General features: G+C 44.2%; 1 protein-coding gene across 1 annotated transcript in view; it reads left to right on the top strand.

The window, feature by feature from the left end:
- Window positions 1-3,481, top strand: part of LOC139658932 (guanine nucleotide-binding protein G(o) subunit alpha-like) — a gene marked incomplete at its 3' end in the record, with an annotated part of 20,576 nt that extends 17,095 nt beyond the window's left edge. The window contains exon 3 of the mRNA XM_071537118.1: window positions 3,340-3,481. Within this exon, the coding sequence (XP_071393219.1) occupies window positions 3,340-3,481 (142 nt within the window). The remainder of the gene's footprint in view (window positions 1-3,339) is intronic.
- Between the last annotated feature and the right edge of the window lie 11,308 nt (window positions 3,482-14,789).

Consider the following 14,789-nt stretch of genomic DNA (forward strand, 5'->3'; position numbering starts at 1 on the left):
CTGTTTCAGGAAGGTCGTCCGGAGACTGCATATATAGCTGCACCTGACTGGCTGTGGTGAAGTGTGGTGTGCCTTTGTGTTATGCAGTTTTTGTTAATTTTCACAGTGAGTTGTCTGCACAGAGATTTTTATTTCAGCTGCACTTTGATGACGGATTTGGATCAAATTGGGTTTGGGGCTATTTTGTTAAGGGATGTTGGGAAATCGTCTAAGCCCTCTGGAGTGGTTTGGATACAGAATCTGTGGTGATTTTGCAGTGCACCACCAGCTTCATGCACTTATCCTGCATCACCCCTGCATTCCTACTGCAGACAAGTATTTCTTGAATGTTATACAGTCAAACTATTAGAATTAAGTATATTTTAAAGTCCTTGTGTTGCTCATTCAAGTAGTTGCTACATCATTCCCTGTAACTTCTAAAAAGACAGAAAAAGTCAGTTAACATGCAGTAATAAAGGGACTTGTACAATGTCTACATTCATAAGCAATTGTTTCAGTTATGTCTGTCTAATTTTGGTTAGATTTCAAGTGCAGCTTCTGTGCCTAATTATGCTCCCTCTGGTCTGCTCTGAGCCTATTGTTGTTTCTAAGTTGTTCCACCCCGCTTTCAGTTTCAGTTTTCTGATTAGCTATAAGGAAGGCTTTGTGAGTTTCTGACATTTTGGGCTCTTTGTTTTAGGCTAAACAGCTGCAGGATGTTGAAGGTCTTCATACAACTGAATAATCTTGTTTGAATGAAACACTATTAGCTAAGATTAACTTCAGCAGTGGTCTCAGTTTTTTTCATCCTGTTTTAATTATTTATTATGGTGTTTTTGCTTTATGCTTTTGTGATGGCATTGAGATTGTTGAAGGTATTTTCAGCTTCATCTTAGGCTGAAGACATATTTAAGAACTTTTGTAGACCCTCTTTCTAATGGTTGGCGTTCTAATCTAACATCAACAGTTTGACATTATTAATGCAGAACATTTCATTTTTAAAAATGTCTTAATAGCTGTGTGTGAAAACATCATAATATAATGAATTATTTCAAAATTGGGCTGCATGATTAATAATAAAATGATAACCTTGATTATTTTGCTAGATATTGTCATCATGATTATCATGATTATTGAGGAACAGAATGATTTGACTGCACTTTTCAACTTCAGTGGATGCTCTAAATGAATTGAGATGTTTAGTATTGCTGATATGTCATTATTCTGTAATTAGTACCTGTGTAAATTAAAATCCTGATTCAAGATTATAAATGATCAGTTGTGCAACCTTATGCAAAATTGGATAGCGGCACAACTATTACCCAAACCCAGCCCAGCCCCCGGCCCTAACAGGCATCAGGCCATGACGGGCCTGACATGACTGGAGACGGCTCTAACGCCGCAGAGCGACAATAATGCAGAGGCTCGCTGCAGGAGTAATAATAACAGGAAAAGCAATGGTGCATGAGATAGACTGCAGGTCTGGGATATACGGGGTAATGGAGATGGGCAATACCACCTTCAGCAGGGATGGAGACTGACAACTGGGGAAACTATGCAGATGATGTAGCAGGCTAGAAGGAACAGAAGTGTGACAGTCAGAAATGGGTGTATTTGTTGGGGGAAAGGTGGCACATGGACTGGCGACCTGCCCGGGGTGTCTCCCTGCCTTCTGCCCAATGCATGCTGGGATAGACTATAGCCCCCCATGACCCTGAATAGGCCTAAATAGCCTCACAATGTTTCCCCCACCTGTCTAACTACCAGCTATCTGTCTGTATATGCATCATTCTGTTGTCCTGCCTGTCTCTCTGTTGTCTCTCTGCCTGTGTGTGTGTGTGTGTCTGATTTGTCTGTCTGTCTGTCTGTCTGTCTGTCTGTCTGTTGGTGTGTCCTTCTGTTTGTTGCAGTGAAAGACAGTGTGACATTTGAAACAGCAGGATAGGGTGCTGTTAGCGCTGTGGGCCTTTAAATGTCAGCTTAGCCTACCGGTGATGAAACCCCCGCCCCCCCCTCGCCCCACCCCGCCCTGTCCTGCCCTGCCCCACCCTTCTCTCTCTTTCTCTCTCACTCGCTTTTTTTTTTTTTACCCTCTCTCAACCACCTGTCTTTCTGTCAAAACTGTCCCATTTTTCCTCATACCCCTTTCTTTCCTCAGTCCTCTCTCTACCCCCTTCCTTTCAGTCTTTTGTTTTATCTCTTCCGCTCACATCCCCTTTCCACTTCACATTGTCGGTCTCTCTCTCTCCCTGCAAGGTTAATAATAACAGAACAGTAATAATAACAGGATCTCTTCTCTTCTCGTCTCCTCTCGTCTCGTCTCGTCTCTTCTCTTCTCTTCTCTTCTCTTCTCGTCTCTTCTCTTCTCTTCTCTTCTCTTCTCTTCTCTTCTCTTCTCTTCTCTTCTCTTCTTGTCTCTTCTCTTCTCTTCTCTTCTCGTCTCTTCTCTTCTCGTCTCTTCTCTTCTCTGTATTCCTCTCGAGAATCACCCCCCCTTCCTCCCGCAAATTGCGCCCTCCTGTCTTTACCTGACCCTCCCCAAGGTGGATGTGTCCCAGGAACACATCAACCACGGTGGGACACCTCTGGTGTCATCATGGGCTGATTATTATTGAGAGAGAGAGAGAGAGAGAGAGAGAGAGAGAGAGAGCGAGAGGGAAAGAAAAAGAGAGAAATCTCTTGACATTTCCTTGCATCTGTCTGCATGTTAGACCATTTTGTAATGTAGCTAATTCTCCATCTCTCTATCTCTCTCTCTCTCGCTCTCTCTACCTGTCTCTTTACCTGTCTATCTATCTATCTATCTATCTATCTATCTATCTATCTATCTATCTATCTATCTATCTATCTATTTATCTATCTATGTATCTATCTATCTATCTATCTATCTATCTATCTATCTATCTATCTGTCTATCTCTCTCTCTGTCACACAGCAGGCAGGTTGAGACTTGTCAGTGTATGGGGAGATGAAAAGAGAGACAGACACAGGGAGGAAAGAAAGTCTTTAGAGACTAATAGACAAGGCAACCCCCCCCACACACACACACACACACACACACACTCAAGTCTGTCTCTCCATTTTCATGTCTCTGACTCTCTGCCTGAGTTACTTTTTCTCTTAACTAATTAGCCATTGTTACTTGTGTGTGTGTGTGCGCGTGCGTGTGTGTGTGTGTGTGTGTGTGTGCGTGCGTGTGTGTGCGCGTGCGTGTGTGTGTGTGTGTGTGTGTGTGTGTGTGTGTGCGTGCGTGTGTGTGCATGCACACGCATGTGAACAAGGTTGTGCTATTTGAAAAAAAGAAAGCCAAAAGCTACTTGCCCCATTAACTAATGTGTGTGTGTGTGTGTGTGTGTGTAGGATCATCCATGAGGACGGTTTCTCCGGCGACGACGTAAAGCAGTACAAGCCTGTCGTTTATAGCAACACCATCCAATCTCTGGCTGCCATCGTCCGCGCCATGGATACGCTGGGCCTGGAATATGGAGACAAAGAACGGAAGGTCAGCACTCGCTTTCGCACCTACACACACACACACACACACACACACACACACACACACTTTCCAATCACTTCCACCAGGCGTATCTGATCACAAACACGCACAAACTTTGAAATCTAGCAGTTGCATTAAAATGATCGCAGATGAAAATTTGTCAGGCTTGTTAGTATTCTCAAGTCCAGAACTGTGAAAGTGAAGAGGGTTAAATGAAGATGGCAGACAACAAGAACTGGCAGACTGATGCTCAAAATGCTCAGCTTCATAGAGTGGCTTCTTGTTTAGCAGAGAGCCTCCTTCCCTCTCTTAACATATTACCTTTCCTGATTCACTAGAATTGTGGTGAACTTTAGTATGATAGAAGTACAGTATTTGTCTCTGTGGCATTGGTAAAGAGAGAAATCGACAACACACCCGTGTTTCACAGTAAATACTGACACACATGGTTCGAGGACAACAGGACATATACACATACAAATGGACAGTGCAAGACGTTTATCTGGTTAGAAGAATAGTTAACCTACACATTCACCTGTCAGTGTGTACAGTGATCATGTGCGTGGTGAATGTGTACATTAATCAGGTCATGTGGGTGGAAAGCGTCGGTAATGACGCAGCCTCACAGCCCAGGTGTTACTCACACCGTGTTTTCCACCGATATCAACTATGAAATGCTCATAAAGGCTCTATTGTATCAGTGAACACTAGACATCCTAATTTGAATAGATTATTTATCAAAAAACCTTCAGGTACAGAGGTGTAGTCATGTGGAGGACACACACCCTGTGCAGTCACCATGCCATGGGCTCGTGATTGAAGCACTGTGATAAGCAATTTCCATCCACATTAACTGGTTAATGTACACCTTCACCGTGCAGTTGGTCAATGTACACAGTAACTGGTCAATTTTGCCACATTTGACTGAAACATGCACATTCAGCAGTCTACAGCTGTGTGTGTTCAGGCAGCGTGTCATCCAGTGCAGTAAGGTTTCAGGTGGAGGTGTAGTGCTGGTACGACACACGCAACCCAGCTGTGTGTGTCTCTGTGTTTGGGTATCATCCTAAACAAGCAGTTAGCATCATTTTTCAGGCGGTGAAACAACTCGGGCAGAAACTAGAATCCACAGCAGGCACACCAACTTATCGATTGTTTGCAAAGGCCTCATAAAGCCTTTTGTGAGAACACTGCTAGGAATACTAGAGGGTATTGTACAAAGAACTGCAAGGAAAAGGACAAAAATATTTTTTTTGAGGGGAAAAAATGACATTACAGTAAATGTTCAAGTTGTTTTGGATGTTAAAGTTATTTTCTTTCTTGCTTGGCTCTAATATGAGCAGGAACTTTGACAGGCTGTTGTGAGTGACTAGTACTTGTCACCCTGGGTCTGTATTAAACTGTTTTCACCAGCCATTATCCAGGGTCTATTGGAAATGGCAGCCAACTAACCCCATCAAGATGGTGCCAAAATTCCTCAGAACCCTTCCAGTTAGGCCTCCTTCTAAGTCCTCTAAATCCTAAGGCACACAAGTTCACTATATGATGTGCCTGTTGAGGATTGTGGGTCTAATCCATGGGAAGAACATCAGTTCTGTGTCAACACATAGCAATGGGAAAGGGTCAATTAGAGATGTGAGGAACAGAAAGCATCATATACTCATGATGTGACGTCAACAGTGACGATTTTGATTTATAGATTTGATGTTATCTTTGGATGGTTGCTGCAGCAATTATAGGATACAGCAAATAAAAATCTTAATGTTAATCTTAAAAATCATGTAGAAATGTATGAATGAAATGTATGGGGAAAATATGTATTGCAAAATAACGGAAATAAGGCTGAGGCAAATAAAGAATGAGTTCAGAATATTATGTACAATATGAAAATATACCAAAAACACAAATCATACACCATATATAAATAATATGCTATATACAATATTATGATGATGATGATGATGATGATGATGATAATGATGGTGATGATGATGCTGGTGATGATGATGATGATGATGGTGGTGGTGGTGGTGATGGGAGTGATGATGATGAAGATGATGATGATGGTGATGATGATGATGGTGATGGTGATGGTGATGATGATGATGATGATGATGAATGATGATGATGATGGTAATGATGATGACGATAATAATGACGATGATGATGGTATGGAAACTGTTGTCTTGACTGACAACTGTAGCTTACTGTAGCCAAGATCCAGCCAGCTGACACTGATCCTGCTTGGGGTCACAGGTTCATATGAGGTAGCAGGTTTTGTTGTAAACCTCACACACACACACACACACACACACACACACACGGGCGTCATTGGCCATAACCTTAACCGAAGGCACAGTATATTTTTAATCACAACGAAGCTATTGATACTCCAAGAGGAGAGGGCTGAAATAACAATACACGTATTGATTAGGATATGATATCTCAGTGTGTGTGTGTGTGTTTAATATAGCTTGGTATTGTATTTCTAGTCAGCAGAGGTGAAGAGAAGAGCCCAAGGCATGATGGATCATTGTCGCCATAGAGTCATTGGGGGCAACCAGTGTGTGTTTGTGTGTGTGTTTGTGTGTGTGTGTGTGTGTGTGTGTGTGTGTCTGTGTGTGTGTGGACATCAGTGACGTGTCAGAGGTCATGTGCCTTCAGCAAAACCTCTTCCTCGTCCTCCTCCCCTCCCCCCTCGTGCTCCCTCCCTCCCTCCCTCCCTTCCGACGGAGAGAAGGAGCTGCAGAAACAGGAGGAAGAAAACAGCTGATGGGAGTGGCACACACACACACACACACACACACACACACACACACATGCACACACACTGAGACGCAGGAGTGGATCTCTTACTGTGAAAAGAACAGAGGATTGGAATGGAGGAGTGTGATGTTTAGAATGGAGAGAGAAGAGAGAAATACATCCATTTCCCACTGCCTTACTCACTGGCATATGGAAACAAACAATGCATGCCACAGCTCATGCTTTATGTCACTCTGTCTTATCCCGAAAAAACAATTCTATGATTCATCTCCCATCTTATTGCCGAAAGAAATGATTTTCTCCTGTTTCCTTGTCTCCAGATTGTTACACAAAGCCTAGTCTAATAATGCAAGAGGAGATAGTAGGGAATAGAGTTCAGGGGGAGAAAGCAAGAAAGCAAGATCATAGGCCGGTTTCATTACATTCTAATTAAGTGAATGCACTGTTAATATTTGACTTTGATTCAATTTACATGGGATGGAAATCTCACAGCGCACCTGTTCTCGCTGCACAATAAGAGCCACTGAGGTGAGCTGTGGTTTCAAATAAACGACTAAAATGTTGCTCTCCTGGGCGTTTTGAGCTGACCCTGAACCTGCTAAGGCAGCTAGCAAAGAGAATATACTGAGTGTGTTTGCATGAAAAACATATTCCAGGTAAAAGCTCAATACGTCCTATTCAGGATAAGTCGTTTGTTCGCTCCTTCACATCCCAGTTATGAATATCCCTGTATATGTGAATAAAAAGAATATTCAAAGGATCACCATGGTAACTGAGCGTCCGGAGACAATGGAAACCATGTAATACGGTACACGGTATTCCTGTTAATATCTATATTATATTGTATGCCTGCTGTCTTTTCTCTGGGTTCTTGCAATCAGGACTCAAGAACAATTCAGAATGCTCCCTGTCAGAGTGATATGGAGAAAAGAAAAAGAGCATAAGGGAGCGGAGGACAAGAGAGTTGGAGAGAGCAAGTGTGGAAGATGGGAGATGGAGAGGATCACGAAAACAGAAACAGCATGAGATTGAAGGACGAGAGAGAGAAGCAGAGAGTGTCAGAGAGGAAAATGAAAGAGAATGTGAAAATGGGAAGGGAGACATATAGTAGACAATACGAGAGCCAGGAAGCCAAATGGACGCCAAAAAAAGCATAAGGGGGACAGAGGAGGGAAAGGAGAGCGTATTTAAGAGAAGTGAGAGAATGGAGAGAATGTGACAGTGGAAGAGAGACGGAGAGAGAGACCAGACCGGGCTGGTGTTTAGACTACGCTGCCGCTGACTTTCCCTCAGAATAACCAGAGGACTTTGAGGCAGATGCCCTCTTCACTCCAACAGAGGAATGATGAGTTTTGTTCCAGAATGAGACACCTATCCCGTTTACTGGCAAAAACAAGTCACACTTTTGAGGACCACCGATATTTTTGAGATATTGAAGAAGGAATATATTAAGATGTTTTTACAAATCGTTACCATGCTGTTTTGAAGGAAACCCAGCAAAAAAAAGATGGTAGCAAGCAGTTATTCAAGCATAAGCTACCTACATAATCGAGGCTCAAGTATTTTATTCAGGTTACAATGGAGAGACTAACCAGTAGCGCTCTCTCTCTCTCTCTCTCTCTCTCTCTCTTTCTCTCTCCTCACCAATCTGGCCCACACCTCACGTTTTTTTTCTCTTCCTCTAATATTCCTCTACACCTGTCCCACCATCCACCATCTTTTCCTTTGCTCTCCCTCTCTCTCTCCTCATCTTCTGATAATCCCCCCCCCCCCCCCCCCCCCCCCCCCACCCCCCACCCCCCCACCCCCCCACCCCCGTTTCTCTGGCCCTGGCTAGTTGCTATGGCAACCCAGTGTTTTGCCTTCCTCTCAACACATTCCGCAAGCCCGTGTCCAAGGGCGGTGTGACATGCACACACACACACTCAATGACAGCAGGCTTGAAATAGACCTTGCATTGTCACTGCTGTATGAATCTTCAAGCAGGGTCTTCGTTGGATCTCTAACAGAAGGGTCTTAGAAGAAGCTCCTAGAGCAGAGCTTCTGAACATGTATTATTACATGCATTACATACATTACACGTCAACTATTTTTTTTTTTGACTTCTACAAGAGTCTTCAAGCACAATGGGCTTTTAAACATGGCCCAAATCCCCTGGAGGAGAAGGTTATGGGCTAAATAAATTGACTTCATTTCCAAAATGCTGTATAGCCATTTTGAGGGGAAAAAAATCAATACCTCTAAAATATAGAGGCCTAGTCTGTAAACCATTTTGTCAGTCATTAAGTTAGCTACTGTCTTTTAAAACGTACCATAATTAGTTTTAAATATATGCTATAAATTGTAATATAATCTTGGAATGAATTGCTGTTTTTCTTAGTTGTTTTTGCTTATCTTAACATTTGAGTAAAATGTCAGGGCCCAGCTAAGCTCCCTCCCACCCGTACCTGTAGTACTGTACTGGTTGTGAGGAATTGCATTCAGTGTATAGTACAGTGTGTACCGACCGCTCTGAATAGCGTGTATAATACTTCAGTGGATCTTAAGAGCGAGCCCTGGGCAATAGCTAGTGTGTGACACATGGTGTTTCTCTGCATGTGTGTATTTGTGTGTTTCTGATGCATTGCCCCTTAGCTACATTTTCTATACACTAATTGCTTCAATGCATCCGCACAATTCTTTGGGTAAAAAGAGCCCAGCATGATAATACAGTATGTGTGCGAATGCAAGCTTACCGCCCCTGTATGTCTGAGGTGTGTGTGTGTGTGTGTGTGTCTGTATTTGTTTGATGTTAGGCCTGTTTGTAGGAACAGATAAAGTCATAGACAGAGTGGGCAAATGGCGCCTGCGGTACACACATGCACTCACACACGCACACATACACAAGTGCACACACACACACACACACACACATAGACACACACATGTTCCAGTCTGGAGATCAATTAAGGTGATCATTTAGATTGCCTTGGTATTTGGTTGAGGTGAAAATCAACTTTTGCTACCGGACAAGCACATGTCCTCTTTTTTGTCATCTTCCCAAAATAAAGCAAATGCAACAACTCATTTGAATCACTTTATCATGCTTCCACCTGCCTGAAAAGCCACCATAGCACCTTTCTTTAGCTAAACAAAAATTGCTGCTCTTCCAATTTATCCGATTGTAGACTGCACAGTGGAGAAAGATAGAAAAGATGTCATGACAAAAGGTTCAGCAGCCAGATTCAGACCCGTAACCCTGCAAGTACGTTCTAATGGAGGTTGAGAATGTTACATATCTTGACATATAATCACATATAAAAATATAGTGGCAAGCGACCATTAGCAGTTTCCAAGCTTATGGGACAGATGATTTGACAGTGAGAATATAAGCTTGATTCTTCATTTTCCATAATGGTGAATAAATCTTATAATCTCACTGTGAAATCATCTGTCCCATAGGCTCTGACCCCACTAATGGCCACTTGTGGCTACATTATTATTATGGTTATTATCACCATCATCATTACATTTGTCGTTTTTGTGGTGTCTAAGACGCAATTATAAGGTGGAAGGACTGGTTAAGAGAAGGAAATTAAGGACGCAGCTGTTGCTCTGCTCCTGCACACACACACACACACACACACAAAACAGCTCACATCAGAAAAACACTGGGTGTCTCTATGGAATGGGACTGGGAAGCAGGGGGAGATGGAGGGAGCGAGGGGGAAGGAAGAAGGGAAGGGTAGGAATAGGAGGATGAGTGGAAAGATAGAGAGAGCAAGAGAAAGAGAGAGAGAGAGTGGGGGGGTGGCAGACAGGTTGCTGGGTGTTGTTGTGGAAACCAGCAAGTTATCCTCAAGGGTTTGTCTGTGTGTGTGTGTGTGTATTCCAAGGTGTGGGTATGTGAGCAACGCCCCTCTGATGATAACACTCCCTCTGGTCGTTAAAGAACAAAAACCACACATACACACAGACACACACACACAGGCACACATAGGTGTAGGTTTAGGTGGGGACGGGTAGGGCAATGTTGCACAGAACTGTTCTTTTAGTCAGTTATCTTTGCAGTCTAACTGCACTGCTCCAAGCCCTGAGACCAGGCTCGTCAACACATACAACCCGAAACAGGTTTTGTGACCCATTTTTAGCGTCCTGACCCACGGTTTGAGAAACACTTAATGTAGGGGGAAAAACCGGGCTATTGAAAGTGGACCAGACAGCTATTTTCCGATGACCTGATTTAAAATTGAATTTTAGGCTGTAAGGCAAAAGTAATGCAACAAGTAGTGTAATTAATTACTTTTCTCTGGGAGTAATAAGTAAAGTAATATGTTACTTTTATGTGTAATTTACTACTTTTTGTGTCCAGTAACGATCCCAACACCTTTCCTTATGACATCAGTAAGTATATTGTAGGAAGGCACTTTATGATTGGAGGGAAGAAATGGTAAAAGGAGCGACCCCATTTGACCCAGATCTGTCTGTGGATGAACCGTACGCACATGAAAGGGTTAAAGAGGAACATCATAGGTGTGACATTTGGTCCCTGCAAGGCTTAGTCATCATAACAGAGCATGGTTATACTACATTACAGCTGTGTGTAGTGTGTATGTGTGTGTACAGTATCTGTGTGTGTGTGTGTGTGTGTGTGTGTGTGTGTGTGTGTGTGTCTGCATGTCCAAACCTATGTGACACAGACTTGTGAGGATATCGATGAGTGTGTGTGAAGCTTTGAAGCTGCTTTTGTGTGTACTTGTTGTGTATATGTGTGTGTGTGTGTGTGTGACAGTATGGATTCCTTCCAGCCAGGTTAAGAAGGTCAGTGTATGGACTAAGCCTTGACTACACACACACATACACACACACACACACACACACACACCGCAAATGTTTGAAGTGTCTGGGTGCGTGTGCGCATTTCGGTGTGTGTTTTTGAGAGAGTGTGTGTATGTTTGAAGTGTGTGTCAATCTGCCACCTTCCTGCAGTGCTGAGCTCCCTTTGATCTTCCCTCTCCCTCTCGCTCTCTCGCTCTCGCTCTCACTCACACTCTCTCTCTCTCTCTCTCTCTCTCTCTCTCTCTCTCTCTCTCTCTCTCTTTCTCTCTCGCTCGCTCGCTCCTCTCTCCCCTCCTCCTCCTTTGTTATTTCCAGCCTCTTCCCTTCGTCTCCCCCCTCCTCTCACCCTCTCATCTGCTGTCACTCTTCTCCCTTCTCCTCTTCTTTCTTCTCTGCTTGTCTCTCCTCATCACTTCCGTCCTCGTCTCATTGGTTCACCTCCCCTCACCTCTCCTCTTCTGCTTTTCCTCCTCTTCTCTTCATCCACCCTCTCTCTCTCTCACTCTCCCTCCTCGGCCCTCCTCTCTCCTCCTCGCTATTACTTTTATCTCCCCTCATCTTCCTTCCTTCCTGTCCTTCCCTCCCCTCACCTCCTCTTGTTTAATCTTTTCATAGCAGCTGTCTGTCTCTCTCCCTCCTTCCCTACGCTCATACGGTCATCGATCCATTCTGTTCAGCCAATCAAATTCATCAATAGTGGCTCAGCTTTGTATGAGCCATCTGATTGGTTAACCCGATCGATTCATCAAGACATTCAATCATTAATCCCACCCCCCGGTAATGGGATGTCATTAGTTTCAGGGTTACTGTAGCTGGCTAATTAACACACACACACACACACTGTCTATGGCTTTTAGGCTAGCTGTGTGTGTGTGTGTGTGTGTGTGTGTGTGTGTGCATGTGTGTGTGTGTTTGTGTGTGTATGCACAGGGGGGAGAGAGAGGCGAGAGATAAATATAGCAAAACAGAGACAGAGACACAGAGAAGAGAGAAAAAGAAGAGAGTCTCCATCATGAAAATGAGATCATCACGGCAGAGAAATGAACCGTATCCTAGCAACAGAAAAAAGTGTGTTTTTCTGTGTGTGTGTGTGTGTGTGTGTGTGTGTGTACTTCTGTGCATTTGCGTTATTTTCAGCTTATGGCTATAGGTTAAAAAATGTAAATATCACGGTGTCTCTAACAATCATGCTGCATGCTGACACACACTTTCATCTGCATATATACTGTTGGCCTGAATGTGGCTGAATAGCTAATAATGTCAGCATTATGGCCTGTAAAGAACAGGATGTGCTCTGTTAAAGACTATGAGTCAACGAGGGATGAACTGATGGATGGATGATAGAGAGAGGGAGGGATAAACTCATGACAATGTAATATTTTTTTATCTTTATTGATCCTTGTAGGGACATTTTCTTTTCTCTTCCCCCCTTCCACAGAGAGGTCAGAGGTCAGGCTCAGCTACAGAGCAGCAGCCCACAGCTGGTTGCTCAAGGACACTTCAGCAGGGCGGATAGTTGCCGGTGAGGGGGCTTAAAGCAGAGTCTAGGACCCTCCATTCCCTTAATGGATGGATGGATGGATGCATGAATTGATGGTGAATTGATAGATCCTCCAGCTGGGTAATGAAGGGAGTGGGAGAGAGAAAGAGAAAGAAAGAAAGAGGGAGGTAGAGAGAGAGAGATGGTGTCAAAGTGGAGCGGCTTCAGTAGCTCTCACGACTTGAACCCCCACCATTTCTGTTGAGATGACTGATGATTGGCTGATTGGCTGCTATCGTAATTGCTGTCTTTGACCAGGCCTGATTGATCAGCTGGCCATGACACACACTCAGAAAATGGTAGGGTTACTGGTTGGTTGACGTCAATGCAGTTTGGATGCATGATGATGATGATGATGTGTGTGTGTGTGTACATAAAGTACATGTAATTGTGTGACACACTGAATGTGTTTTTGATTCTATTTTGCTACACCATCCCATTCCGTTGCCCTCTTCTCCTCTGTGTGTGTGTGTGTGTGTGTGTGTGTTGTGTGTGTGTGTGTGTGTGTGTGTGTGTGTGTGTGTGTGTGTGTGTTTGCGCAGTGCCTTTTAGATAGGGAGAAAGCCTGCAAAACACGTCAGAGCACATTACATCAGAAAGGCTCAGAGTAGGGCCTTTAGGGGAGGGCAACATACACACACACACACACACAACTAGCTCTCTACCAGCGCTCCACAGCTCAGCCTCCAGGTCTCTAAAACCCACTACACACACACACACACACTCACACACTCACATTGCCTGTAGCTTGCTAACCTCCTCACTGCTCTGGCAGACTGGCGTTGCCAGCATCATATGACAGGCACATGGGCCCGTCTCACTGCGCCAAGGCCCAACACCGCACCGCTAACAACAGGACTATGATGCCTTGCTCCCGTCGCCCCCGGTTACCAAGGCCGCCAATCATCAGCGGTGGTTCACTAAGCTCCTGCCGCCAGAAGAAAAACACATATTTCCAAAAATCCAACACATGCACACAGATACTCACAGAGAGTTTATACAGCAGAATGACTGGAAACCTCGTATGTGTTTAAAGCCAACGTCTGTGTGATAGGAGGAAACTTCGGAGGGGTTTTTGTCAGGGTGTGACAACTTGCTAAAAAAAATCAGCCTTCTTTCTACAAAAAGGTGACGAAAGATGGAAAAGATCTCAGCTTGATAGCCACATATTTTTGAGAGTGACAGAGAGAGAGAGAACGCGGGGGAGAGAGAGAGAGAGAGGTGTTAATTTTTTTGTAAAAAGGGAACAACATCAGTGTAGTCGTCCACCAGATGTGGTGTGAATCATACTCCCCCCCTTCTGCAGAGCTCCAGTTTGGTAGAATAGTACCGTTTCTGCACTGCTGATGGCAACCTCGGGCTGTAGGTGTGCGCATGGGCGTGAACAGCGCTGATAACAACGCTACAGCAGCGGAGAGGGAGATAAACTCAACTTTCTACTGAGAGGAAAGAATGTCCCGCAGAGAGAAAGACTGACAGAGGGAGAGAGAGGGAGGGAAAGCGAGATAGAGGAGGGTAGGATTGTATCTGCTGGTGTGTGAGGCGGTAAATAGCTATTGTTGCGTTGGCATTTAACGACAGTGCTGGGTCACACACACAGTGGAGGGTGAGAGATGTCACCATGGCAGTGATAATAGGTGTGTGACTATGTGTGCGTGTGTCTTTTGTTCTCTACATATGGAGATTTAACCTCTGCAAGACTGCTTACAATAGAATAGAATAGTGTGGTTGTTGCGTGATGAAACAAATTGTTTTCTTAATGTTTATGTCAGTGACTCACACCCACTTGGATGTGGGCTTGCGTCCATGTGGGCTTGCGTGGATGTGGGCTTGCGTCCATTCAGTCATGATGGCAACTGGCCTGTGTATGTGTGTGTGTGTGTGTGTGTGTCCAGTAGCTGTGGTCTCTCTGGGGGAGTGTGTCAGTTACCTTAGGGATCGGGTTCTCAGGTGCTGAGAGAAAGAACATGGGCGATATTCCCCTAAGAGAGAGAGAGAGAGAGAAAGAGGGACATGAAATATTCTCCCTTGAGTATAGAGAGTGACGAAGAGAGTGATGAAGGAAAGAGAGAGATAGAGAGAGAGTGGGAGCATGGGAGATTGTCCTCAGGGTTTAGCACATCGACACACCACAGTGATACCACTGTGTGTGTGTGTGTGTGTGTGTGTGTGGGGGGGGGGTTATGTGTG

Source organism: Centroberyx affinis, unplaced genomic scaffold (assembly GCF_046629955.1).
Source record: "Centroberyx affinis isolate AG114_WGS23_722 - 3 ecotype Tasmania unplaced genomic scaffold, CSIRO-AGI_Caff_v1 ptg002985l_1, whole genome shotgun sequence".
NCBI lineage: Eukaryota > Metazoa > Chordata > Actinopteri > Beryciformes > Berycidae > Centroberyx > Centroberyx affinis.